The sequence below is a fragment of the Rhinopithecus roxellana genome, chromosome 9, assembly GCF_007565055.1.
Source record: "Rhinopithecus roxellana isolate Shanxi Qingling chromosome 9, ASM756505v1, whole genome shotgun sequence".
NCBI lineage: Eukaryota > Metazoa > Chordata > Mammalia > Primates > Cercopithecidae > Rhinopithecus > Rhinopithecus roxellana.
Window position 1 is genome coordinate 31,474,058 of NC_044557.1, and position 27,841 is coordinate 31,501,898.

Here is a 27,841-nt window from a genome sequence, read left to right on the forward strand (position 1 = left end):
CACACTCTACTTAAAATAGGGCCTTTCAAGTTGCCTGAATCAGAAAGGCTAGGATTTGTTACAGCTGTGAAAGAATCCTAATAATGATGATAAATCTGTGAACGGGGCAGGAAACTGTTTTAATCAAGATGCCTGGATACAGCTGTTTGGCTTGCTCCTTCAGGCCTTGCTAAATCCCTGGATTCTTCCCAGCTCTCTGAGACCTGTCCTCCCATAGCATCCTCCTTGACTTCTGATTCCCACATTCTTTTTCTAACTTATGATCCATGACTTGCTCTATGAGTACAAAGAAACACTGGGGAAATGCTTTATCCTTTGCTACTTTAATATGCTCCAGTCGCCCTTTAGCCAAAAGTGATTCCGACGTGAATTAAAAAGAGTGAAGTTTTCTGCCAACATGTTATGACGGAACTAGCTACAATCATGTTCAATGTCTACTCTCGATTAAATTTCACTCTTTGGAAACCTACCTTGCTGTACTTTTTAGTCGTTATGACGAATGCCATGGTGCCTTTCCTCTTGATATGTAATAAAAGACAACAGCATTAGATTTTTAAACTTGGTGTCTGTAATAGAGATGACACTCCGCTTGCTTTCAGCCTCAGAACCTCTTGATATTGTGAAGTTTACTATTTGACAAGCCAATGGATTTCTCTGACATCTTGGGCTGGAAAAAATCTTAGAGGTGATCAAGCCCCTCTTTTTAGAGAAGAGAAAGATGAGAATTAAGTAACTTGCTCCACATCATTTGGTTAGTTCTGTAATTAACATCCAGGGCCTGATATTCCATCTCCATCTTCTTTCTACCATACCAAGCTACAAACAGGACCATTTCATGAATTGATTTCATTGCTATCACTAATCATCAGCAATATAAAAGGAATTACCTGAAAGACAGACACTAAATGGCTTAATACCAAATAAATGAATAATTACGGTGTTTAAAAAAGTATACTGATACATTTAAGCACTGTGAAAAAAACCTGAGGTATGCAATCAATTGTCTGAAAATTTCTGAACATTGGACATTATAGACTTGTAGGAGTACTGTACCCGTAGGGTATTAGCACTTGGCTCAAATCTCTAATATTTCAAAGGAGAAGCAATCACTCTATGTTGGCATTTGACAGCAGGAAACATATAAGGTGATTATATTTTAACTGTGTCCTATTATTTATACTTCAAATGTCATTACACTATAAGAGATGGCCAAATATGTAAGTTATTGTAATTTAATTACGGTTTGGGAGTAAAATAAAAGGATAAAGAAAAGACACATTAAAGAACTGACTGACTGTACCATATGGCTCTCAAAGTCAACCAAATCTCTTTTTGGAAGACTCTCAAAGACCCTAAGAATTGGCTATTTTAAAAGAATATTTCTCTTTGTAATATAAAAGAAAGGTTCTTGATTTTGTCATCAAATGTAAATGTACTCCATATTTGCATATAAGGCATTCCAGTTTCCATTTAAAGACAGGGAGTAGAGTTGCATCTTTTTTTCCCCATAAAATGCAATTATAGAGAAAAGAAGAGCTTCTGAGTGAATTATTTGAAGTAGAAAATCTTAATCAACCTCTTTCAGGGAAAAGGAGCTCTACACTGGGTAACATCATAATTCTCGGGTTGCTACAGACACAAACACACTACTAACATTGTGTTGTTTTCATTTTTTTCTCTTTGACAAAGATCACAAATAAATATCCAACATTCTAAAACACATGGCCTAATTCTGCAAGCTGTTATAATGAAGTCCTTTGAATTATTATAAATGCTTGAACATTAAAAATTCATCAGCAAGGAGAGAGAGGTGCTTTCTATTTGTGGTGTTCTGAATTTAAACACAACCTGCTAAGAATGGCTGATTGTCCCAAGGAAGCACCGCTGACAGCCATCAGCAGGTCTGTGTAAATGGTGTATGGAAAAGGTAATAAGAGCTTCAGGAGTATATTTCAGCCCATATAATAAAGTAATTGTGAAAGTATAATTGCAGTCTGGTTCCATACCATATTAGGGGAAGAAATGAGATGGTAAGAAAATATGAGATTCACAGAATTATTTTGTAAGCAATTTCTGCAATGACTGTCTCGCAGAATAAGTAGAATTTGTCAGAAAAACAATTTTAAAATGCACAACGATGTTTACCTTCTGAAACCCATTATGATGAACCTGAACAAAATGAACACTGATTATTTGACTATTCTAAAAATATCCCGAGCTTATGAACACTTCATACATAAAAATAGTATTGAGTAATGTTAAACAAGTGACTTCAGCCCATTAAGGCATTAAAAAAAAAGAGTTGAGCATGAGCTCCCATTTTTTATTTTTGAATGATACCTAGTTCAAATTTCCAAAGATTTAAATATTTGCACGATTAGAATTCCAATTTTTAAAAATTCATTCCTTTAGCTACTTCATAAATAATCACTATTGGCTTAAGTTACCAAGTTACTGCATCCCACACGCTATCAGCTGCTGCCACAGCAGGACTTGAGACAGGGCAAGGAATGCTGGTTCTACTCTCAGTCATACCATCTAGACTAAAGGAAAGGAAAAGCGCAGAGAAGATAAATGCACAAGTGAACGCAGGGGTATTCAGAACTCAATAGTAATAGCATTTAGGTCAAATATTAAAGTTGTTCATTTAATTCTCAGTTGACTCATCTTCTGTTAATAGGGTTATGTGTATCACATCTAAGATTATTACCTCTGTAAGTACACAGATTTTTTTTTTCTTTTTCTATCCTCACCATTTTAGCACAGTTCCTGGCACAAAATAACCATTTGGAAAATATTTAATGAATAAATTAACCAATATTACAAATGTCATGCCCCTGGAAGCCTTCTCTGTACCAACCCTATGGCAAATGTTCTAAAACCCCTAGAAAATTGGGATATGGGATCAGGTATTAGGAATCTACGTCTCTTAGTCATTAATTTTTCATTTTATTTTAATGGGACCTTGAGAATAAATGTACCTAAACTGCAGACACATAGCATTCATTCTCCTGGACTGCTGTTGCAGATGAAACTTCAAAATGTGTTAAATATGAGGAAATTACCATGATTTGGATAAAGGCAAAATCTAAAATGCTCATTTTTATATGCCTAAACCGAGTTTTTAGAAGGTAAAACATATTCTTGTCAATAAGAGCAAATATCCATTATTTACACATGCCCGTTCAACAAAAACTTCCAAAACCAGATTAAGGCTAAAATGAGGAAAAGGGGGAAAAATCCAAAAAACAATCAAACAAACAAAACTTTTGATTTTTATGGTGTTCTATGGACATCGTGTAGTTTGACATTTGTTGAGAAGTCTTCTATGCACACACCTAAAATCTATGCATGCCACCCTGCCTAACCAAAGCTACTGGGTCCCCTGCGGTGTCCCCTAACAATAACGGAGAAGATAAGAGAGCGTGGCTGCCCAGAAACAGAACCCCACTATGGGCAGGTGAGGATGCACGTGGGAGAGTGCCAGTGAAAGGGCATCCATGTCAGTTTGTTTTCATGCTGCTGATAAAGACACACCCAAGACTGGGCAAATTTGCAAAAGAAAGAGGTTTATTGAACTTACAGTTCCACATGGCTGGGGAGGCCTCACAATCATGGCAGAAGGCAAGGAGGAGCAAGTCACATCTTATGTGGATGGCAGCAGGCAGTGAAAGAGAGCTTGTGCAGAGAAACTCCTGTTTTGTGTTTGTTTGTTTGTTTGTTTTGAGATGGAGTCTAGCTCTGTCCCCTAGCCTAGAATACAATGCGCTATCTCCACTCACTGCAACCTCTACCTCCTGGGTTCAAGCAATTCTCACACCTCAGCCACCGGAGTAGCTGTGATTACAGGCACATGCCACCACACCTGGCTGATTTTTGTGTTTTTAGTAGAGACGAAGTTTCACCATGTTGGCCAGGCTGGTCTCAAACTCCTGACCTCAAGTGATCCACCTGCCTCGGCCTCCCAAAGTGCCAGGATTACAGGTGTGAGCTACTGGGCCCAGTCGAAACTCCTATTTTCAAAACCATCAGATCTCGTGAGACCCGTTCATTATCACGAGGACAGCACAGGAAAGACCCACCCCCATGATTCAATCATCTCCCACCAGGTCCCTCCCACAAGACATGGGAATTATAGGAGCTACAAGATGAGATTTGGGTGGGAACACAGAGCCAAACCATATTAGCATCTAAGAAAGTAATTCAGAAGAATCTTGAAAATAATATCAGTCATCTTACAAATTATGTCTGCCTGTGGTGGAAGGAAGAGAAGAAGGGAGGAAAGAAGGAAGTATGGGAGAAAGGAATCCATGCCTCAGACCATTTATTATGTTACAGGCCTCTCTCAGTCCTATATCTGCCCCCACTTCACCCCCAAACTATCACCATAATTGTTCAATTTCTTGCTGATCCTTTTCCTGAATTTTCCAAATTCGCTTCACGTTAGGTTTTCTACTAATGCCTAACAATGTAATGATACACTTGACTATCTCCTGCCATCACTAAACATCATCAGTTTCTGCAAGTAATGAAGGGATTTTTCTCTTCCACCTACACATAGGATATTTAACTTCCTCCCTCCTTTCCATTGTCTCCCTACAAAGCATAACGTTGGTCAGCCTGGGGCACCAGCAACAATTGAGCCCTAACTGAAGTCTTCCAGTTTAGACTAAGATAAAATACTTTGTCAAACTGTCTTATCAAAAGTAGAGAATTAGTGAAAGTCAGGGAAAAAATCAGGGGAAACAAATCATTCCATTCTCTGTGGTAAAGATGACCTAATGAAAGTAAGTTTGTCAAGGCCTCAACTCTATTTTTTAATAATAAGGACGAAAGAGTATTATGTTGTGTCATGTGTCCCCTAGGAACAAAGAACTATATCCCAAGGCAGTAGAATTACAGAATAGCAAAGACTATCTTCCTAGAATAGAGTTGACTCAATTGTAAGTGCTTCAAAATATCATATTCACATTAAAATAGACATGGGTGTGTTGTAGAATATAAGATCCACATATTGCTTAAAGATGAAACCTTAGCCTTCTAAGACCTATGTAGATTGCAGAGGCACTTCCAAAGGATCTTCCTCTAGCCCCCTGAAATATAAATTCCCTCCCATTCATTAGGGCACTCTAGTGGAAAAGTTGGAGAGCTTTGCTATGTGGATACTGGAAGATTATGAGATACCTTCAAAAACACCGATATAGATTTCTGAATATGTTTGGACACTTTAATATATTCCCCAAATTTACTAATACATTTGGGGAATATATTTACCACTAAGCAAGCTATTTCAGGAAAGCGATTACTAATAACTTCAGTAAATATTACTCCACAATTAGAACAGATTGGAAGTTAATTCAGCAGGTGTGCTTCTAAGACTATACATAAAGCATTAATATTCATGCTAATGTCTGGGCTTATCAATTAAAAAATTAATCTGCATGTAGACTACAACCTCATATGTGCTTTAAGAAGTTAGATTTTAACATAACTCAAACTTTTGACTAAAGTACAAAACCTCTAAAAGGTTATCTTTCATTGAAAAGGCATCAAAAGGCCGGGCGCGGTGGCTCAAGCCTGTAATCCCAGCACTTTGGGAGGCCGAGACGGGCGGATCACAAGGTCAGGAGATCGAGACCATCCTGGCTAACACAGTGAAACCCCGTCTCTACTAAAAATACAAAAACTAGCCGGGCGAGGTGGCGGGCGCCTGTAGTCCCAGCTACTCGGGAGGCGGAGCTTGCAGTGAGCTGAGATCCCGCCACTGCACTCCAGTCCGGGCGACAGAGCGAGACTCCGCCTCAAAAAAAAAAAAAGAAAAGAAAAGAAAAGGCATCAAAAGATAGATCAGTAGCTGGTCATTCATTTCAACATGTGAGTCACCCCAGGGAAGTCTTCTCTAGCACATTCTTAACTAGAAATGGACATTAGCCCACTGACAACAGCAATCTGAATTCCACCTCAACTTCCCCCAGCACATTATCTCTACATTGGCAGCACTATCTTCCTCAAACACAGTTCTAATCTTTTCACGTCCCTTAATCCTAAACTGTCCCTGGCTCTCTGTATTGCTTATTCCTGCGGGCCCCTCCTACAGAAACCCCAAGCATCTCCCAGCAGACTCCCCCTCGTTGAGCTGAGGATGTTGCCCCTCCACGCGTTGTCTCGTTTTCTCTCTTTTGCAGCCTTTCACTCGAGTTTTTGCAACTTTTCACTAGAGGAAAACTTATTACACGTGACTCATTAGTGTTGATACTCTCTGATAATCAGAACTCTGTCATTCACGTATTTCCATTTTTGCTCAGATCGAGGGAGCAAGAGCCCAATTTAAATGTTGAATTATAGCTTAATATGTAGGTCAAGAAGTATGCTTGCATCTCCACTTCCGGGGGATAATGTTCTATGTTAATTCAAATAGCCCTATTGCATATGTGGCTTTTACTCTGAGTTGTCATAGGTCATTTTATAAAAGGTGAGAAGTCTAAAAAATAATTCAAAAAATTAGGAGTAACCTTCCCCTTCTTCACCACTGGATTTTTAGGCCAACTGAAATGCCATCTCCTCCAGGAAGCAACAGGGATTCCTGCAACTTCAACTTTTCCTTTTATACCGCCAGCACTTTGACCACAGACTTCATATCACATCAATTATACTGTGGTTCCATGATAGTTATCTGTATTCCTCTCTTATTAGCCACATGGAGGCAGGGTTCATAACTTACTCATCTCTGTGTCACTCCCTGACCCCCTTAACGCTCAGAGTAAAGTTCTGCATTCAGCTGGTGTTCAAAAAATGCTTTTCGATTTCTGAAAATGAATTAAGTGTCCCTTAATAACAACCCCAAAGCTTTTTAACAAGCGCATTCCAAAATTTTTTTTTTTTAAGTTGACTTCTTAGGCTCAAATATTCTCATTTCATCCCTATGCAAATATTTGTATGGGGACTGCATTAGAGCTATCTGAAAATAAGAAGTTATAATGGAAACAGTGACACAGCCTTAAGTGAGGCAACAGAAATAGGAACTACTTTAATACTTTTACTGAAATGTTCTCTGCTTGATAAAGTTCATTACCAGAATATCATCTTTAAAAGTGAAATGCATTCAGCTGAGTACTTTTTTTCATTTTGTAAATAGATCTTTTCCTTGCCTGAGCTCTCAGTATAAAGTACAAAATAGTCTTCCATAACATTAGAAAAATGTCACCCCGTACATAGAGCTGAATTTTTAAAATAAAATAGATTTTTCTTCTTCAGCATTTTAAAGGTACAGCAGTGCCTTTCACATAGTGATTATCGGTACTGCATACCATATGAAGGCTGGATCGTCAGCCTGCAATTTTTTATGTTCTAAAATGAGTTGAGATAATATATTAGAGCCTAGAACAAAGTTAAGTCCCTATGGGATATCCTAAGGCCATAAAGTCACCATCCTTTCAACATTACCCTACTTATTACTCTAGTTATATTTAAAATGACCCTGGTGCTAATCTTTTTCTCACCTATTCAAAATGACATTAAAAAGTAATTAGGTACTAAATTTACAGCCCAAGCCCCAAAGTTTCATGTTATATAAAATGAAAACTTATGTATGGCATAATTGTTTTTAGTTTTTTCCTCTTTTTACATTATTAAATTCTTGATTAGTCTAGGGTATTATAGCCAAAGTTACCTTACAAAGAAAGTTTCACTCCACTTTAAAATCTCACATGTACTGTATTGGGTTTTAGGCATTTCAGTAAGATAAATGGCATATCACCACCACTGTATCTTGACCAAGAAGTGATAGCAGAAATGAATCTTCAACCAAAGAGCCATTTTCTAAGAAATGAAAATTCATATGTCTAATAATGTCACTTTACAATAAGCATTATATTCTTGCTATTTTCTCCAAAATTCAGAAACAACTGTATGAACCTTCCACCTCTCAGAAATATATCCTTCCTTCCCTCCCCCACCCCAGGCCAGATCTTTTCTCAAGATTGCAAGTTACAGAAAGGCAATTGACCTCAGTAAATTTTTCCACTGGCTTACATTTTTTCTTTCTTTTCTAAGTACTCTTTAGGGAAAAAAAAAAAAAAAAAGAAAAGAAAGATAAACACACTTCGTATAGCAAGTGCCATAAGAAAAATATGTTCTGGCAGACTTTTTCCAACTTGTAACTGAAAAGAATTTACATCATCCAAGTATATTATAAGTACAGAGAGTAAAAGAAAGAAATCTCAAAATAGATTTTTGTTCTACTTTCAAACTCCAAGGCTCAGGGAACACAAGTGTTTCACTTAAGAAATGAATAACAAATGACTTCAGTACACATACACCTTTCTCTTTTTGGAAAAATTGCACATAAAAGAGCATTTTTTGGCACGGCTGACCTGCAGAGATATGGAGCTAAGCAGAGTCATGAATTCACTCACTCTGATATGCACACATGATACGCAATTAAAATCTCCATTCACATTGCTGCCGGGTTGTCAATCATGAGGAAAGCCTTTTTGACAACATTCAGCGAAGCGTACCAACTAACCGCTCAACAGGAACTTAAACAGTAACAGCTTTTGTTACTAGCAAGAACGAATTTTTCACCAAGATTGGGTTCAGTTTCTAAGAAATCATTATGCCCTGAATTTTAGGGCCTTTCATTAAAAATGAAAATGTGTCAAAAAGATTTTGTATGGCAAGCTATGTGATGTCATAACTAGAAAATATGAGATATGTAAAAAATCCTAACCTTTTCAACTGGGGGAATCTTTTAAACTTTTTTGCCCCATTTAGAACAATGAACAATGATCTTATAAAGCAGTTTGCTGGGGGGTGGGGGGAAATGTGACATTTCTAATTCATTCTGAAGTTTTTCATTAGAATTTTTAAACTTTTAAAATAGATCGAGGCTCTAAACTCACTTGAAAAGTGACCGACCAATCTATAAACCAGTGGATAAGTGACTTTTTTAATCATGAAAAGAATATGTAGCATGTTAGAAATATTGCATGTATCAAACCTTTCAATTTATGAAGCTCTGTAGAAAATATTATGCACATAAATTCTCTCCAGATGAACCCAGAAGGTACTCTGCTCATAACTTAGTTTCTGTTGAACATCTAATCCAAGACTGTGCCCTTCATAATAGCATATTAGTGTGCTTTCAAGTCATAAATCCACAAAAACAGGACCCAGTAAAACTGAATACAGGATGCTTGTTAATCTGGTGCTGTGTCTGTTTTAAGCAACTAACCTTGGATTACAAATTTGAAACAAGTTAATACTATCAGATACTGAAATATTTGTCTTCTTACTTATCATGCTCTGTAATTGAGAGAGCAGATGCATCCTGACCATTAACAGTCATGACAAATTGCCTTGCTAATGAACGTTACACACTGAAAGTGCCATAACTGATTAAACTACAATTTCCCACTACCAGATAGAGAAAGAGTTGGGGACTCCAGCAGTGGGTGACTCTGATATTCTGCCAACAGGCCTTTAGGGCACAGTGCGATATTCAGAAAAACACTCTAAATTCCATATGAACATATTCTGAAAGCCTATGTGTATACAACAGGTTTTAAAAGCATATTAGATAAAACAGCTTAGGTTGTAGCTGATGAGCCATGAAAAATAGATGTGTTTAACTATTTGGTATCCTTGCAAGTATGTGTTAAAGAATATTCTCTGATGTGGGTTTCTCTCGCTCTCTCCTTCCCTTTCCCCGCCCCCAAAACATTGCGTGTGCTTTGCATCTCACATAATCTTTTGTCAGTTCTTTTGTTGGTGCAAAATTGGCAGCAGTTCAAATTCAAAGTACTCCTATTCATTTACTGACCAATGTCATTCTAGTTCACATCAGCCAGAGAGCTAAGCTCTAAAAAACATAAAAGACTTGCTTCACCACTGACGAATAATGTGTACACTTTTACAGAGCTTAAACCTTAATGCTTTCCCTGAAACTAACAATACAGTATATCTTATCATTCCTTTTTCACAAGCAGGCAGCTGCTGAAACGCTTGCCACTTCAAAATATCAATTGCTTGCCAGAGTTGTCCTCAACACACCCTGTCAAATTCATGTATATTGTGCAATGAAAATGGTGCAGGGCTGAAAGCTAGAAATTGTGTCAAATTCTGCTGTAAGGGTATGATGTGCAAAGAACAATGTATGACAACCGTAGAGACTACAAACAATGGCACTGGAGCCAGGGACTTCATAGATCACAACTGCGCCTGTACATATTTTATTGTAGGCATTATATATTTAAAGCATGACAAATGTACCATTGTACATTATGTGCTGCACAAATAGAAGCTCCTCCCACTCATTCGCCTTTTGCATTTCTCTTGATGATGGAAACAGAGTTGAGTTTCATTTTTTTCTCTTCTCTTAAAACACTGAAGATTCCTAAATCATAAAGGACACACACACACACACACACACACACACACACAAGGTTATCAAAAGAGTAACAGAAAACCGAAGGCAATAATACAAGATGAGAAAATGAGATCTTGTTCACTTAACATTTTGGCTTCTCTCTGAGGACACAAAAGCAAGGATTATCTTCAACACGAACTGAGGGTATGAAGAGAACTATGCTATCACTATGCCTATAAATTGTTGTCTACCTAATTTTAATGCAGATAAGTGCTGGCTTATTGATTTGCACGATTTTCCAGCAAAATGGAAATCCCACGTGAATATGTTCTTTGTGTGCAGAAAATATGGCTTAAGAAGCTTTTACTATTATTGCTTTCCTATGCCAAAAGAACAATTAAGAAAATAATATCTCACCACCCTATCAGGTCTACAAACTAACGCTGATTAATTTCTCAGATTTTAAATATCCCTTCCCATTTCCTGATTCACTCTGTTTGCTTTAAATGGGTCTCTGGTTATTGAAAAGTTGTTTTTCTTCTAAACATCTCTTTAAATAACATGAAAAATCTGAAAATATTCTCATTTTGGTACACACCTACTTAATTATAAAGGAGTTCACAGCTATAACAACTCGACACTAATTCAGTCAATGACTGTGGAAATGGAAACATGTTTATGGGAGAAGATTACTATGAATATATATTAATCTCTTCTACGACCTAGCTTAGGTTACAAAACCTTTATCACACAAGTAGCTTGGAGTGGAATTCACTGACTCGAGGCTAAGGAAAATGAACAGATATGTTTTTAAGGTGTTAATAAATATTTTGGAAAGAGAATAGGTGGTTTAGGTGCTTAGGGGTGCTGACCTTTGCTATGTTGATTAGTGGGACAATGATGCATTATTAACACACAGCAGCTGTACCTGAACTGCTGCCATGAATATAATAGCCTTTTATAGCCATCAGGGGAGTGAGGTAGGAGGCCTTTATTAACCACTAGACATGATTAGCACATTATGTGAACTTTACTAGGCAAATTATCTCTTATTGAAATATAATGTTGGTTATAACTAATTGTAAACATGATTTTTAAAACTTCGCAGTGAAAAATTCAAATGTTTTACTACCATTCAGCTCATTATTGGCTGGTAATTGCCGACGAAAACATGGTCTATTTTGTGGGAGGTACTTACAGGACCTGAATCTCAAAAGGCAGATTGTGTCACAGAAGGCTGCCTTTAAAATTATTTAGCATTACAAGTTCAGGGATATTAGCATACATGCAAACTTTCTCTCCCTAATTAAGTAAAAGTGTTCATGAACTAGAAAAGCTGCTTTGGGATTTTTCTTCCTTTTCATTTCTTTAAGTAGTTCTTAAAAGATTAGTTTTGCAGTAAATTTTTGAGAGTTACCTTGAAAAATAACAGCATAATTTATTTCAAAAAGCTTAATTTTGGGAGAGGAAAGATTATCCCATTAGCCTTAGTAACTGAACATAGCTCTGAGAGTCCATTATGAACAGTCTTTTATGCCCTGGCAGGAAGTCATTAACATAAAATAAATCATTAGCTTTGATATTAAGCTTCTACTATCTGCAGGTTTCTATGATTAATGTTCATGACTGCATCTGCCAAATGATAAAATATACTTTTTGTTGGAAGGTTATCCTGCCTCTTTATTATTAACATTTCTCTTGATACAATTGTTACTGGCATTTTAGGCTGAGCCATATTGGTATAGAAAGGAAGCACCGGTTTTTTTCACTGGTATGAAAACACTAATGCCTATAACACTTTACCCATCATTTTTTAAATTAACCATTTAATTGAGTTAACAGACGTAAGGAAATCAGGCAGCTCTCAGATACTTTTTCAGTGTAATTGCACTGTCTTTAGGCCCAGTTGGCCCATTCGTTAATTAACCTTGCACATTATATTTTGCATTTCTGACCCATATATCAGAGGAAGGCATAGAGAGGTAAACTTGCTTCCCTGAAGTCAGGAACAAGAGGGCATTTCCCTCTTTTGCAGTTATTCTCCATTTTTATCTTATCTTCCTACACTGCAAAACAGGCAACAGCCCTCATCAATAGCATCTCTCCTTAGGAGCATTGGCTCTTAATGCGGAGAGGGAAAAAGAGGCCCCCCAGGGGGCCTATCAATATCTGAGGGAGGCAGATTACACACTGTACCTACAGAGACTCCTTTCCTAATTCACCTTTCACTCTCCAGAAAGGTTATCTCTTTGACTGTCTTCCTGAAAGAACCACCAGTCTACAACTTTTCAAAACACTTTTATTCCACTAGGGCAGCAGAAACAGAAGAAATGGGCTGAGAATGCAGTATTTTGCTAAATTCTTTGAATTTTTTTTAACATCTTACACCACAAGATTTCAAATAATCTACCTCCTTAATTCTCATAAGTCTTCTTTGATACAAATATAAATTATTTTCTCTACTGGATATATGGAAGACTGGAACACAGATGGATTAAAGGTTTTGGTGTCAGAACTTTTACCAGGCACAGAACAAAGTCAGGCTTCTCAAGAGAATGGGAAACAGAGTGGGAGGGGAATCACATCCTCTTATGGTTAGGTTTATTTTGCCTAGGGAGTAAGTCAACATAGACTTAACGGCACTTGGTTTTTCTCTCAAATATTCAACATAATGGAGTCTTTCCCTGAGAAGGGCCTATGGTTTTCCTCAAAAAGACCTAGTTCTTTAGTCGTATTAGGATATAACATGTCTGTTTAAAGCCCTAAGATTCTGAACAGCATCTTCTCCTGTGAAATACTGCTGAGTATCTTAAAAGGGAGTGGTAACCAGGCATTCCTCTTAGTCACGATGTTTTTCCTTTGTTGCTGCTGTTATACACATGAGGGGTCTGCCATTTAGGATAAATTTCCATGCATTTATGGCCAGAAATATTCCAGAACCATGAGAGGCACAAACACACACACACACATGCAAATACACATGCTCACACAAATCCACCCCTACACACCCATACACATGCACATACCCATACACACACCAATGTTTCTAGCTCAGTAACCCCCCGCCCCACAAAGTGGCATCAAAGACTTCAGTCAAAAGGCATTTTAGCCAAAATCTAGTATCATCACTACTGTGGATCAGACAAATGACCTGTAAGACCACATGGCACCCAAAATACATTCTATTTTCTTGGCCACTGGCAAAGCTTTTTATCAACCAACCATGGCCTCCTTTAATTAGGAGTCCTTTCCAGACAGTTTCATAAAAGCACATAATTCAGGAATGAAAAACAATAGATACTTGGCTAAAGCAGAACCATTTAAGTCTCCCAAGTAAAAAACAAATAGATAAAAAGCATTAATAGTGACCCTGGTTTCATGACCTTTGATACTATAAATATGTATCAGTGATGATTTTTTCATGAGTAATTTGGAAATCTGAAAATAGCTTTTAAAATTTAACTTTACAATTTTTATCAAGTAAGGCAAACTTGCCATAGATCAAACTAAAGAAGTGTGGGAAATAGTGACACCTCCCATCAGGAAAGAGCAAGGAGTTTCTGGAATTACCCTCCCTTCTCGTCTTTTCTGCTGCACCATCAACATCCAAGCACAGAGCAATATAATGTTCCCATTTTCAAAATGAATGCTGTAGGGAGCAACATGTTATAACCAGGAAAAGCTCATTCAGGTTAATGTGAATTCCATGTCTCAAAGTATTATGGAAGAACTGCTATAATTAACAGTCTGTTGGCACTTCCATTATAAACCACATTTCTCAGCAGTTTATAACTCAACTGTTTGTAATGAGAAATTGCTCTTTGGGATGAAACTTGGCATGCAAGTTTTAAAACAAAAGATTCTCCAATTCATTAGGCCAGATGTAAGCGGTGTCATCTTGGCACTGTAGTTTCCTAGTGGACAGCCCATTTAACACAACTCGTTATCAATCAGGGGAGACCAGCCTATCTAGTTCTGAAAAGTACCTGTTCAAAGAAAAAGATCAATTGAAAATATATCGAAAACTCCGAGGCGGAAGTAAATGAAAAGGGAAAAAAGCATGTCTAAAATGGGTAAAATTAATAACTTGGGTAAACATGCAATTTAAACAAATAAGGGAGCACTCCAGCTTCTAAGACGCCTCAAACAGAAGCTTCTTGCAGGCAAGAACTACAGTTAGGATCATGAGAGCCACAGTGTCTAATAACTATGATGTGCTACAATCTTGTTTTCTGATAAAAGTATGAATTTTATATTCTTGTATTTGGATGCACACAATATAAGTTTTATTCTAAACAACAACTTATCTTATTTTTAAAATGTAACTGTTAATAGCATACAATTAACTCATGATAATTACATTTCATTTTTATTGACATGTAAGATAATTATCCTACCTGTGACTTCTCAGAAATCTTGAGATTCACACTCAGATAGCTAAAATGTAGGGTGGTAAGTGATCTAAATTTGATTAATTGATTCAGTTCTACATAGCCAACCATTCTCGTTCTAGTTATCTACGTATATTCTGATGAGAATACATCCACATGCTAATCCCTGTTACTTACCTCAAGTGTAACCCAACCTAATTTACTGTATTCCAACTGAAGATCACAGTCCCATCTTCATACTATTTTCGAATCTAAACATAGCCTTCTCACTGAGGAAGGATGTTTAAGGGGTTTATCTCTGAGCTCTAAATACACTGCATAAAATGGGAGGGGACGTGGAAGGGAGACTATGATAGCTTAGAAATACCAGTCATGGTTATTTTTCCTCTCAGCATCATATGGGGGTTGTCTTATTCTAGTATAATATTGTGTAACTCCACATCATCCATTCAGGTTGGGGGGATAGGGAAAGGAAAACAGTATAATTTGGGATTTCAAAAAGCAGATATGGGCCTGAGAGCTGGCAGATTCCAAATAGAAAACAGAATCAGGTTACCGCAAGAATGGATATGTTCACATGATTATGATGGTGATGAAGGAAGGTGAGCTGAAGAGGGAGCCAGGCAGCCTAGGCAACCACAATGGGATTAGTGTCCAGTGGAGAAGAGAGTTCAGATTAGAAGTACAGACCTCCTAGGTTAAAATTAAGATTGGGGAGGAGAGTAGCAAAAGCAAGGGTGGTCCCAGGAGTTGGAGTGGCCGGGAAATGGGTAACTGGGAAGGAGATGGAGAGGTGGGGGATAAGAGGTGCTGGGCACACTGGTAGACTTGCGACTGAAGGCTGACTTTAAAACAGAAAAGGAAGAATCATCAGTATTTGAGAAACATCCCCAGGGTCTTTTCAAGTTTCTAAAGTCCTAGCAAAAGTTTAGAAAGCACTAGAATAAATCACCCTTCACAGCTAAATAAAATCACTGTGCTCCCCACTACCTTCGTCATTTTCTAGGCTAACCCTCTTGAATGGAGCCCATCACAAAAAACATATCACCACTAGAAATAGTCTCTCACACACCAAAACCAACATTTGAGAACCAGATTGGTACCCAGGAAACCACCCCTAAAATTGGAAATTTCCCTACTTCTTCCTGTTCCACTGTTCTTAATTCCCTTGCAATCACATCATTTAAACAAAATCCACAATGATCATTCAATTAGATATTTACATATTAGTTTAGTCTACGTAACTAGGCAAAATATCAAAATTCTCCTTAATATCATTTACTAACTTTTAAAATACATGATAAACTGTGAGAATACTAAACTACCTATGCAATGTTAAAAATAACATCAGATCCCTCTAAAGCTCATAACTATAACTTTGTTTGCACAGACATTTAAAATTGAATTTGCAATATTGAAATAACCCACACAGTCAACATAGCTACATTTGAAGCTTTTGTATAATATCTGATTTAGTGGCCAAAAACCATGATTGCTTGGTTTATGCTCTTTCTTACATAGATATTTATTTAAAACATATTTAACAACCTCAAAACTTCTGAAAAGTGCCAGCTGCTAAAACTCCCAGGGGAATTTTAATTATATATATATATATATATATATACACACACATATATATATATGATGTATGAAGTATCAACTACAAATTTCCCAAAGTCCTAGAATTTATGGAGGTGGGTGGGGAACTAATCACGCATGATGCTCTAAACTGCTTATAACCCTCCCTTCTTTTCCCTCTTTCTCCCCCTACTCCTCCTTCATCTACTCCTCCTCCCATCCTCTTCCTTTTTCTTACATTTACTGTTCAAAATAGGAATAATGACTCCTTCTTAATGTGCTTACAAATCCTATATTTTTGATGTCATGAGTATTGCCACATTAAAGTATAACACATAATACATTCTAAATAGGAAAATAAGCTCAAAGGAAATTTTGCAGACACTGTAATGAATCTTGTTATTCTTAAAAGTTATCAAATGTCTAATGTTTGCCCTGACATTTTCAAGCAGAGTTCATCACAAATGGGTCCTTCCTTGTGCATTTTTATGAAAAAGAACATATGCACTGTCCTTCCTCATTTCAATGATAAAAGCTGAATATTCCAAATGCCCATTATTCTTCACTCTGTATATCACCAGCATGAAGCATGGGTTTGTGTTTTGGACTTCCCTGTTTCTAAATCAACCAAAGAAAGATTCAGGACATGATTCCATAAAGGCAACCACCGAGAACAGTGAAGCCCATTATTTCTCCTCCCACTGCAGGCTGAGGTCACCATCCCTGTCATTAGCCATGTCATAACATAATTGTATTACTACTCCTAATGTGGGCAGATACTGAGCAATAACTGAACACATCACATCGTTGTAAAAATGAAAAAGTACCACTTCTTTGTCCTATCTTAGCATAAAACCAGTGAAAACAATCTTTGGAAATGACGCTGCACTAAGAAACTGAAAAGAACTGTTATTACTCTGTAGGTATATATTTAAACTGATGATCTGACATCTTTAACTAGAATAGAAAATAAGACTATATCACTACAGAACTCCAACTGTAAGCTCATTTAATCCAATTTATTTTGGTAGCATTCAGCTCAATTAAGGGATACAATGTTACTTCAAATAGTCTAATTAGATGAAACTCCACTATGGTACTCATCTTTCAATGTCTGAAATACAACCATGCTTTAGGCTGCAAGAGGTGAATACTGCTAACTCCAGCCTCCATGTGTCTGTCCAGTCTATGAGCTACACTGCTATTTCCAACACTGACCTACATACAGCAACATGCCATCCGTTCTGGCTGTTTGTATAAGAGATGCCTCACACACTTGCCTTAACCAACATCATTCGCATTGTTCCCACAATGGGCTATGTGAAAATGGAGGCCACTTTGCATAGTGATAAGTTCATAATGCATATTAGTCTTACAATAGAGCAATACTAGATTAAACTGTTTCCAACAATGCCTCCTCCAGAGTTTATTAACTGAAAAATGGAAGTAGTGTTTTGGCAATCTATAGAGCAGCAGTGCCGGAAAGTGTCAGCAGAGTAAAACAATCACATTTTAGTTTAGAAAGCTTCAGGAAGAGAATATTCATTTTCTCCATTAGAGTCTCTTCTGACACTGAAAACAATGTCACTGGGAAACTGTAGCTACAGTTGTAGGATTCTAAAGCACAGATAGATACTGGTTCCACTGGGATTCAGCACACCAACTTTAAATAGCAAAGTGTTGACAGGTTTAAAATAAAGATAATAAGTAATTTATGATCTTATCACCCTATTAAAAACAAATCACCTGACAAACTGACTGCTATTTGTAATAAACTACATATTCATTACGCCTCCGAAGGAAGCAAGATTTACTTTGCAGTATTGTTCTTTTGGGGATGTCTGATCCAACTTGTTTTAATAAATGTAGGCACAGATTTCTTACTTCGCCTTTTCCAAACTTCTGTCCTTCTTCCATTTCCCTGCAAATCCACTCATGTCATTGCAAAAACAAATGCTAGTTGACTGCATTATGCACAACTACAATTGTAGAGCTGGACAGAAATTTTGTACCAATGCTAATCACAGTGGAGTGAAAAAACTCAAGTGCCTGGGCTTTGTGGGGCCTAGAAAACTATCCAGTACGTTTAATATAATCAGGGACCAGTGACAAATATATCTGATGGACTGCTACAGAGATGGGCCAGAGATGTCCCTGGAGAAACATTTCCATGAAGTCTTCTTCTACTATTAGAAACATATCTTATGACTTTGCATTTTAAAAATCTATTATTCTCTGGATAAGTTAAATAGAAGACCCGCAACTAGTCTATAGAAAGGGTGCCTCATTTGCATTTAAAAAGAACAGTTTGCTTCTTATACACGGGGTGACTTAAAAGGAACTTCAATGAGCTAGTAAAGAAATTCTGAATACTTTCTAAATTAATTTATTCAATTCACAGCACAACTCACTAAAATTATTTAAAGCACTTAATTGGAAAATGATTTAATATATTGAAGTAATTCCTGATTTTCCAAAGCATTTAACTTTTAAATTAAATCTGACCCTACTTATCACAAGAACGAGGAGTGAAATGTGTATCCAAGTCATTAACTTCTTTTGGGGGCCTGAAATCACTGATAAACTTAATAAGATTTGTCCAGTTTCATTGCCAAAATAGTTCTGAGCTTTTGGTTCCGGTAACTACAGTGGAATATATCTTTACTCTCCAAGATAGGGCTGCAACTTTATTATTTTTTATTAGCAATAGTATTGGTGTCATAAGCAAAACAAAAAGTAACACGATACTTGAGTGTACAGACAAAACAGATTTTAGACTAAAAGAACTATGTCACCAGCAAATAATGAAACTTCATCACACAAACTCCTCTGCGCTCGCCAAAGTTCCCGGTACCTTTCAACTTGCCCCTAGCTGAAGGGCTCCCTGTACAATGGAAGCCCTTCTGCCTTGCTCAAGACTGGATGTCCCTCTTTTCTAACTTGCCTAAACACCATCTGCACACAGCACAGTCCTTTGAGTGGGTCTCACACTGGACACAGCACCGAGGAGCTTCTCCACGGGGAAGTGTGTGTGTGAAAGCCTGACTGTGTGTCAACACTGTCCATGACTCGGAGCTGCGACTCGGTCGCGTGGTGGGGAGTCCAGGGTCTGAGAAGGCAGCGCACTAAATATCTCTGCATCAGGTAAAAAAGCTGTTTGGTGACGACTCGCCACCAGGCAAATGTTGGCAGTCCCAGCGATTTTTCCCGTGGAATACACCGAGGGTCGCCATGGATGTGCCTGCAGGGGCGGTGAGTATCAGGCGGATTTATCACCAAGCGGGAGCTGGGCGTCTAAAAGGCCCGCCCCGCGTTTTAGAGAACTCAATCCTCTCTGCCAACGTACATCTAACGGGACTGCTTAGACACGTCCAGCTAGCCCTAGGCGGGGGCAGTCGTCCCCTGCGACCACTCTGGGGGACCGGTCCCTGAGTGTCCTCCCTCTCGGGGATGAGAGAGTTCGAGAAGCCGGGAGAGTAACCCCCTCCCTCGTACCCCTTGACTGTCCTATATAGGTGGACCCACCCGAACTCCGCAGCAGCCCGGGCCAGCGCCCCACCTCCGGGTCACCGGCAGGATCCGCCTCTCCCCGGGCCCCCGCGGCCCTGGCACCCGAGGTCAGCGGGCCGTGGGTACAACTCAGCCGCGGACCCTGCTCCAGCCCCATGCCGAGTGCGGGAGCTTTGGACTTGAACGCGACGTGCTCGCCCGGCTCCAAACAAACTTGCAATTTCTGCGCGCACCCCTAAAACAGGAGCTGTTCCCCAAAACCGTGACCGAGTTACCCCGCTGTGCTCTGGCCCGCGGACCTGTGTCCGAACCCGGGCTCGGCTGCTGGAACAGGTTTGGGAAAACAAAAGAGTCGTGGGGCAGTTTTCCCTATGGGGGGCAGGGGCGCCTCCCGGGTCCCTGCACCCCGACTCCCGGCTGCTCCCTGGCAACTACTCCGGAGAAGGGAAGTGGTGCCACGAGCTCCCACTGCCCGGGAGAGGGAGGGAGAGAGAAGGGGCAACTGGGAAATAAACTGAATTCTCTTACTCTGCCTCCGTTCCTGGACCCCAGACACACCCCCAAAGTATTCCACGGTTTTCTCTTATTATTTTTTTAAACGCCCCCCGGCAAACCTAGGCAGGGATCCTTAGTCGCGAACAGCAGGAAGGAAAGAATCCGAGCAAATCGTGTCACTTTCCGCACAATCGCGTTGTTTGGCAAGCCCCCGGAGCTACTCCACAATATTTACTACCCAAGCGCACGCTGGCTGCAGCGGGCTGCGAGCCGAGCGCGCCCGGGACCGGCCTCCGCCAAGCCGGCCCCGCCGCGGCCCGTCCACCGCCGCCCCCCTCCCGGGATCAAGCAGCAAGAACACGGTGGAAACAAAAGCAGAGCGTTCACCTTGTTGCAATAGTAGGGGTCCAGGCAGGGAGAAGGTCCCAGACAGGGAGCGTCGGGCGCAGCGGCGGGCTGGGCTGGAGGTGGATAAAATCTTACGTCCATTTCACTCTCACATCAAGCAACTCCTTTTCTTTTTCCTTTTTTTAAAAAAAGTGTTCAGCAAAACAAGCTTAGACGGAACAGAGTGAGGTGTCTGGGCTCAGGAGTAAAAGAAACACCTTCCTTCCCTCACATCCGTTTGTGGTTTGTTTAAGAAGAAGAGGAGGAAAAAAAAAAAAAAAAAAAAAAAAAAGAGGGGGGAAAAGCGCTCAACTCTCCCCCAAGCCGCGGCGCGCACCCGTCGGCGCCGAGCGCGCAGCCTGCTCCACCGCCGCCTCTCGGTCCCGCCGCCGCCGCTGCCGCCGCCGCCGCCGCCGCCGGGCAGGTAACTTCATGCGCTCATTGTCCCCCCCGCCCGCCCCCCCATCTCCGCCTCCCGCGCCCCTCGCAGCCCGGCACACGCGCTCGGGCTCTAGGTACTGGGCGTTTTATTGGAGACTCTGAATTGCTCTGCGTGTAGTTTATTTTCTCCACCTTGGAGGCCCGGGATGTGGGGGTTGGGGGGGAAATTCAGAGGGGACTGTGCGGGAGGGGGACGAGCGTCCCGGGCCGGGCGGGGTAGGGAGCGCGGCCGGACGCGGGCTGCTCACGGCCCAATGGCTGCTTTTCGGAGCCGAAGGTCGGGGACTGTAGAAAGGAGGAGCGGAGAAGGAGAAGGAGGAGAGCACGGCCTGGCTGGGACAGAAGCGGTGGGACCCTGGGAGGCCTCTGCTGTGCCCGTGCCGCGCTCCTCGGGGCCAGCGCGTCGCACACAAAGGGGCTGGCGAGCCAGAGCCACCGGCGGCCTCGGGGTACCGTGGGGAGCGCGCAGCGAGGGGGCGCTGTGGCGCACCCCGCCCCGCAGCCCCGGAGCCCCGCCCCCGGCCCGCCCTGGCCCCACCCCACTCCCACCGCCCCCTCCGCTGCCGTCCCCACCCCAATCTCCGCGACCCTCACACTGCCCCTTGGCTATTTCCCACCTCTATCACTGTGCTCCCCTCCCTACTCCCGGCCCGTAGTGGAGGTGACTTTCCTACGCAGCGCCGCTCCTGAGGGCCGAGAACCCACAGGGAGTGCGACCCCTCTGCACGCTGTGAGTGGGCAACGTCCGAGGGACTCGAGCCGATCGAAGGTTGAGGAGCCGCTCGCCTGGGAGTGGACGGCCTGGAAGAGCCGCCCCTCTTTGATTTTTCTCTCCTGCCTGCAGTCCGCACCCTTCCGAGATTCGTGCCCCACTGGACGGTTTGCGAAGGCTGAGGCTGCCTTGGGGACTCACAAAAGGCCACAGGGGTGATTCGATGTGTAAATAGGGAAACAATCATCAGCACACAATCAGGCTAAAGGGATAACATATGAGTTTGCTTGTTGCCCCTCATGGGATTCTTCTCTTTTTATAGCAGGACGCCCTATAGTGCTCCTGGCGGTCCACGATAGACTTGGAGTCCTCCTCCTCATTTCTCCGGTCGGTGAGTGGCAGGAGAAAATCGCCAATCATGTTTTCCCGCTTTGCCTCCCCAAATCGGAAACCTGCAACTTGCCGTGTCCTGGAGGTTGGGACAGTTTGGGGTCTCTTGGCTGCTGTCCAACAGATTTATCTCTAAGGGCAGTGTCCTGGGTGGGAGGTCCAAGTAGGAATGGGCGACATTTACCTCCCTCTCTGGGAGCAGCCCTGCACACTAGGGCCCAAAATTCTGCAAGAGAGCTTGGAAATTCTTCATCCGTTCCACTTGTTTTGCTACTCCACACACCCTTCTAGAACATGTCGATTGCCAACTGCTCTTCGTAACTTTCCCATAACTGTCTCTTCTCGTGCATTTCAGAGCACCAGGCAAATACAAGCAGAGAGACCCGGAAAAAAAATTATGAAGACAGCATTAATGATAAAATTAACATGGCTGAGTGGATTGTCAATGCAAGTTCCTTTACTAACTCTTTGTTAAGTTTTGCTTTGTACTCCTTACATCCTCTTTCTCTTAAGCCATTTTTTAAATTTCTTCTCGTTATCATTTTTAAAAGTAGCAAATACAGCTTTCTTCCTACCTTCACGATTGACATGATGGAGGTTGGGTTGCAAAGAGGAAGCAGTAAGAAAAATTAATTCTTCTATACATTCACAAGTCCTTCAAGACACAAAGTAAAAGAAATAGAAAATGTGTCCTTTCTCCTAATAAAGGTCTTTATAATGAAATTTAAATGAAGTTTTGTGTTTCGTAACATCAGCTTTCCGAATACTATTGTAGATACTAAAATGTGCCTATATGTATTTCCTTCCACAATAATAATAATAATAGTAATAATAAACTTTTTAGGTTCAAATTAAACGTTTCTCAGCTTAAATTTCTATCCTCAATCCGACATTTATTATATCAAAACTTGATTTTTAAAAATAAAATTTTCTTGGAATTCATCATTGATGTCTGTTTGATGGCCTTGTGAACATCAGGAAGATGAAATGAAATGGTTCAAGACTGGAATACCATTATCTGCATCTTGACACCTGGGAGATAATGATGTCTCCTGCTTTGCTCTACAGACCTACCACTTTTCTCTGCTTTAAAGGAAAATCCAAATGCATGAGACCTGTGCATTCCTCTACATAATCAAGAGTCTGGTTTCTTCCATAGGAGTGTATGGAGTCAAAGTGGTATTCTGTACATGGCATGGTGTGATAGGTGGGAATATGAGCTACTGGGGGGAAAAGTTCCTTCTTCTAGCCACTTATACAAAGAGAGGCCATCTCAGTGTAATCTGAAAAAATGCTTACTTTATAATGCTGTATCCAAGGCCCATCCTAAACTAAATGGATGTATTTCTACTAAAAGTTGGGGAAAGTTGGATATCTAAACCTCTTAGTAAATCTTCTTAATTTAGAAAATAAAATAGTAGAACGTCATTGAAATACTTTTCAGTTCCTGGACATTCAACTCCATGTCATGGATAAATAAAATAGTTATTTGTCCATTCACTCATTTGTACATTAATCAACAGACAGAGTGGTGAAAAACACTAATACTATGTGTTATTTATAGGTTTAAAATACAAAAACAAATTATTTAAAACGATTCCTGCTCTAGATGTAGTGTTTCAGAGCAGTATTTTCCAACCTCGTCTGGTCAGTGAAGTCATCTTAGCAGTTTTGAAAAATACTCATGCCAGAGCCCCACCCACATAGATTCTGATTCAGTTCTTTAGGTAGGGCCTGAGGATAGGAATTTTTAAAAGCTCTCCAGTGGCTTTAATTTTCAGAAAAGATTGAGAACCACTGGCCTAAAAGGAAAGATAAGGCAGTCTAGAAGGTAAGAGTCTAAGGACAAAGGAAATGTTAAAAGTATGAAATTATAGTAGATAGGCTGGATTGTCATTTTGTCTTGGTCCCCATAAGAGAACATTGAGGATCACCACTCCCAGAACCCCATCACCTACACTGCATTTTAGAGATGCAGGTGGCAATTTGCCTATTTACTCTTAGTAAACTTGCATGACTTGTAAGGGTCCAGGTTACAGTTTATTCATCTGACCTAGGAACTTTATGTACTCTATTTACCAGAAAATGAGTGCCTGTAAACAAAACATCTCTTTACTAGTGCTGATGTAATACTATCAGTACCTACTTGTGAAATGTCTGCTATGTCATGGACCTAGTCCTAATTTCTTTACATTGAATTTTGCTGTCTTATTTAATTTTCCAGATGACTTTGGAAAGCCTCATCAGTAATTACAAACCACACAGAGCATTTGATTTTGTTGCCTCAACATTGCCCATCTTCATTTTAATTATAGTTTCACAAATTGCTGTGTTTTCAAATTTATACTTGTTTTCAGTGACCACATTTTATGTCTACTGATTCTTTGTATTATGTAGGTTAAGTCCTAAATCTTATAGTAATGTCTCCAAATCACATACAGAATGCATTACTTTGGGGAAAATAGCTTTTAGACAGTTAATCTTATCTGTGATTTACAAGAGTCTTATAAAAATTATTCAACAAACCATGGTACTTCCTGGCAGGCATTCTTTGCTAGATTTTGGAGTTAGTTTTTCTTCAAGGGTTGAAGCCCTCCATAGATGCACATGAGAATGAAATATTATATAGAGGGGTTGATTTTGAAATGCCAGATATTAAAACTAAAATCAAAGCCTGCCAAATTGTATAACAAAATTAATATTTAGCCCTTCACTGGCCTTTCTGACTTACGGGCTAGTTTTCCAGTGACAGCTGATGTCACAATATTTCTAGGGAAAAGGAAGCCTCATTCTTTTAAAATACGATTCATTTTATACCTCATATGGCCCACCTAGGATTTTAAGGCCTCATTAGACATGTATATACCCAATGAGGTTACAGGGTGAAGTAGCTATTTGTTTCCTTAGAGTCTAGCCAATCTTGAGTGCTACACATTTTAGATTCAAAAGGATATCATTAATGGTTTTGATGGGAAATGTTTACATGTTCTCAATTTACCAGTAAGTATTTACTGTTGTCCAGGGTTACTTAACATTTTTCTAAAGTAATTTAAATATAAAATGGAATGATATGCAATAAGTAATATCTTTCAATGGAGGAACACAGAGTACTGAAGTTTATTTCCTGGGGAGATTAGTGAGAAATGATTAGATTGTAAGTCTTTCAACCACAAAATAAAGGATTTCAGAATGATGAAGAAAGTTTGAAGGAAATGATACAGGTCCACAGATAGCTCACATGGTACTAAATGACTCATAAAATGCAGTATTTTGTACATGATTTGGGAAGTGTGCCATGCTTGTACATCTCACCATTGAGTGTGGTACAGTACTTTGATCTTCAACAATATACAACATTTGTGACATAATAGCTATAATAGGACTATTCAGCTATTTTACACGGCAATAATCCAGTCCTCTCTCATCAGGATAAACTGTGAGGACAAATCCTTTCAAAATCAGAATTAGTTCCTTGTAGAAAAGTGAGGCTACAATTATCCCTTAAATAGGAGCAGCTGCAACATGGTATCGGCCTGGAGCATGGCAGTGAAGTGTTTTTCCAATGCAATTAAATGGATTTTTTAATGCAAACTAATATTCTATAAAAAGTCAATTGGTAGGGGAGTAGGTGTGGAATTGCTGAGATGAAAGAAACAATCATTTTGCTTACCTGAGTTAATATTCCTGCCTTTAGTAAATGATATTTTGGTGAGAATGGATAATCAAGGCTCATATTTTCCTGTGAAGTGGGGCCCAAAAGAGAACCAGAATAATACAAAGGAAAGATAATTCTGGTTTATTTGTACACTCTATGTCTTATTTTGAAATGGATTCGCAGCCATATTTTGATATTGTTTTTCAAAAAGGTATAATGAGTGAACAGTAACATTTCAATTTAAACAGCAAAGGTAATACTGGGGTGGAAAAATATAAAGAGAGCTCACAGGACCTATATTAGTCAGTGCCCACATCCAGAATGAGACAAAGAGGAATGGGAACTTAAATTTCTTACCGCAGAGATGATTAAAGGATCAGAAAATAAGACCTTTAAGAAAGATTAAAGGACCTGTCTAGGGAGAACAATACTGAGAGGCAATGTAAGTCTTCAAATCACATATATCCAGAGCTGTTTCACAAGCAACAGGGAAAGAAAACCTCCACTGAAGATACAACATGAGGAACTGGATTGTAATACTAGAACATGGAGAACTCAGCCCACACGAAAAGAATTTTTCCTAGCGTAAGCTTAAATGTATTGCCAAAGGAGAGGTGTTGGCTCTCAGTAGGACTGATTTAAAAATCTCTGCAACCAAAGTTTGTGAAGTCACCTGCGCATCCACTGGCACCCTCCTTGAGTATGCTTTCCTTATATAAGATCGAGTAGGCTGAGAGTTTGAACTTAGCCCTGATTATCTAAAAGACATGTACTCATAAATTTTCGATAACGTATAGAGAAGTTTAGCCAGATGTGAGCTAAATAATCTCTTACGGTTCTTTGAAGTCAACAAATGCTTCTCTTTATATTATGACTTGTTGATGAAAATTTTCAAGGACTTTTGTTACACACAAAAATAACACATCTGATTTTGCAGGCAAAATGTAAGATATGACATAAAACTAAAAATCAAAATAACGAATACATTTTTAGAGTGTTACATTTGTAAAAGGATAGTCTCACATGATAGGGATGGTCTTTTGGATGACCTCAGAGCCAAAGATAAAACAAAAGGAGTCCTCCTGCCTTACTGTCATATTTTGATGCATGTCATTCACTAAGTCAAAATTCACACATTTTTAAGACAACAAAAAATACCCCAGACTCCCAATCAGACTGATGGCTGTTGCTGAATTCTGGATTCTCCCATGAAATCTTCCAGGGTTGAGTCGGTAAATGTTACTCTGAAACCTCCCCTTACCCCATCTCCCCCAGGAATAGGTACTATTTCCTTCCACTAAAAATCCACTTATGCTTGACCTTTATATAATGTGATTAGTTATCTACTCATGTATTGTTTTAATGTTTCCATTTTATACCTAATGGCTTTTGAATATGTCTGTCTCTATTAATATGTTTGATACTGATTATAGGCTCCCAGAGGGAAGGGGCAGAATCTCTTTGAACCCAACTCTGAATCTCTTCAATAGGATATATGACCCCCATGTATCATCAGTTCTTTAAATATTACTCTTTCCAAGAAGACAAATGCTTCTGAATTGTGTCTCTCCCAAATTCAATTCACTTGTTGAAGCTCCAACTCTGACGTGATGGTATCTGCAGATGGGCCTTTGAAAATTAGGTATAGATGAGGTTCATGAGGATAAGGCCACCAGGGTGGAATTAGTGCCCTTATAAGAAAAGACACCAGAGAGATTGCCTTCTCTCTCCCTGACATGGGAAAACACAGAAGGTGGCCGTCTACACGCCAGGAAGAGGGCCCACCCCAGAAACACGTGATGCTGACAACTTGATATTGGATTTTCAGGCTCCAGGACTGTGGGAAAATAAATTCCTGTGACTTCCAGCCTCCAGGACTGTGAGATAAATAAATGTTCCCAGTCTATGGTATTTTG

At 39.7% G+C, this 27,841-nt stretch overlaps 3 protein-coding genes across 3 annotated transcripts in view; 2 read left to right on the forward strand and 1 right to left on the reverse strand.

Annotated features, from left to right (window-relative positions):
* The window catches only part of TOX (thymocyte selection associated high mobility group box), a 310,002-nt gene extending 288,937 nt beyond the window's left edge, over positions 1–21,065 (reverse strand). The window contains exon 1 of the mRNA XM_010386795.2: positions 20,728–21,065. Coding sequence (XP_010385097.1) covers positions 20,728–20,829 — 102 coding nt within the window. The 5' untranslated portion in view covers positions 20,830–21,065. The remainder of the gene's footprint in view (positions 1–20,727) is intronic.
* On the forward strand, positions 19,253–20,718 carry LOC115899637. Its single transcript, XM_030937661.1, has 2 exons — positions 19,253–19,587; positions 19,851–20,718. Exons 1-2 carry the CDS (start codon positions 19,518–19,520, stop codon positions 20,441–20,443), a joined length of 663 nt encoding a protein of 220 aa, XP_030793521.1. The 5' UTR covers positions 19,253–19,517; the 3' UTR covers positions 20,444–20,718.
* A 249-nt stretch (positions 21,066–21,314) lies between the features above and the next one.
* On the forward strand, positions 21,315–23,126 carry LOC104680722 (mitogen-activated protein kinase 7-like). Its single transcript, XM_030937491.1, has 4 exons — positions 21,315–21,350; positions 21,389–22,095; positions 22,203–22,271; positions 22,626–23,126. Exons 1-3 carry the CDS (start codon positions 21,315–21,317, stop codon positions 22,237–22,239), a joined length of 780 nt encoding a protein of 259 aa, XP_030793351.1. The 3' UTR covers positions 22,240–22,271; positions 22,626–23,126.
* The last annotated feature ends 4,715 nt before the right edge of the window (positions 23,127–27,841 follow it).

Excerpts from the sequence above, each read along its gene's own strand:
- LOC115899637 (XM_030937661.1), top strand. The coding sequence starts at position 19,518 with ATGTTGGCAGTCCCAGCGATTTTTCCCGTGGAATACACCGAGGGTCGC. Across the intron at positions 19,588-19,850 it reads TGGATGTGCCTGCAGGGGCG|GTGGACCCACCCGAACTCCG; the intron begins GTGAGTATCAGG and ends TGTCCTATATAG.
- LOC104680722 (XM_030937491.1), top strand. The coding sequence starts at position 21,315 with ATGTGGGGGTTGGGGGGGAAATTCAGAGGGGACTGT. Across the intron at positions 21,351-21,388 it reads GGAAATTCAGAGGGGACTGT|GGAGCGCGGCCGGACGCGGG; the intron begins GCGGGAGGGGGA and ends CGGGCGGGGTAG. Across the intron at positions 22,096-22,202 it reads ACTCACAAAAGGCCACAGGG|CAGGACGCCCTATAGTGCTC; the intron begins GTGATTCGATGT and ends CTCTTTTTATAG.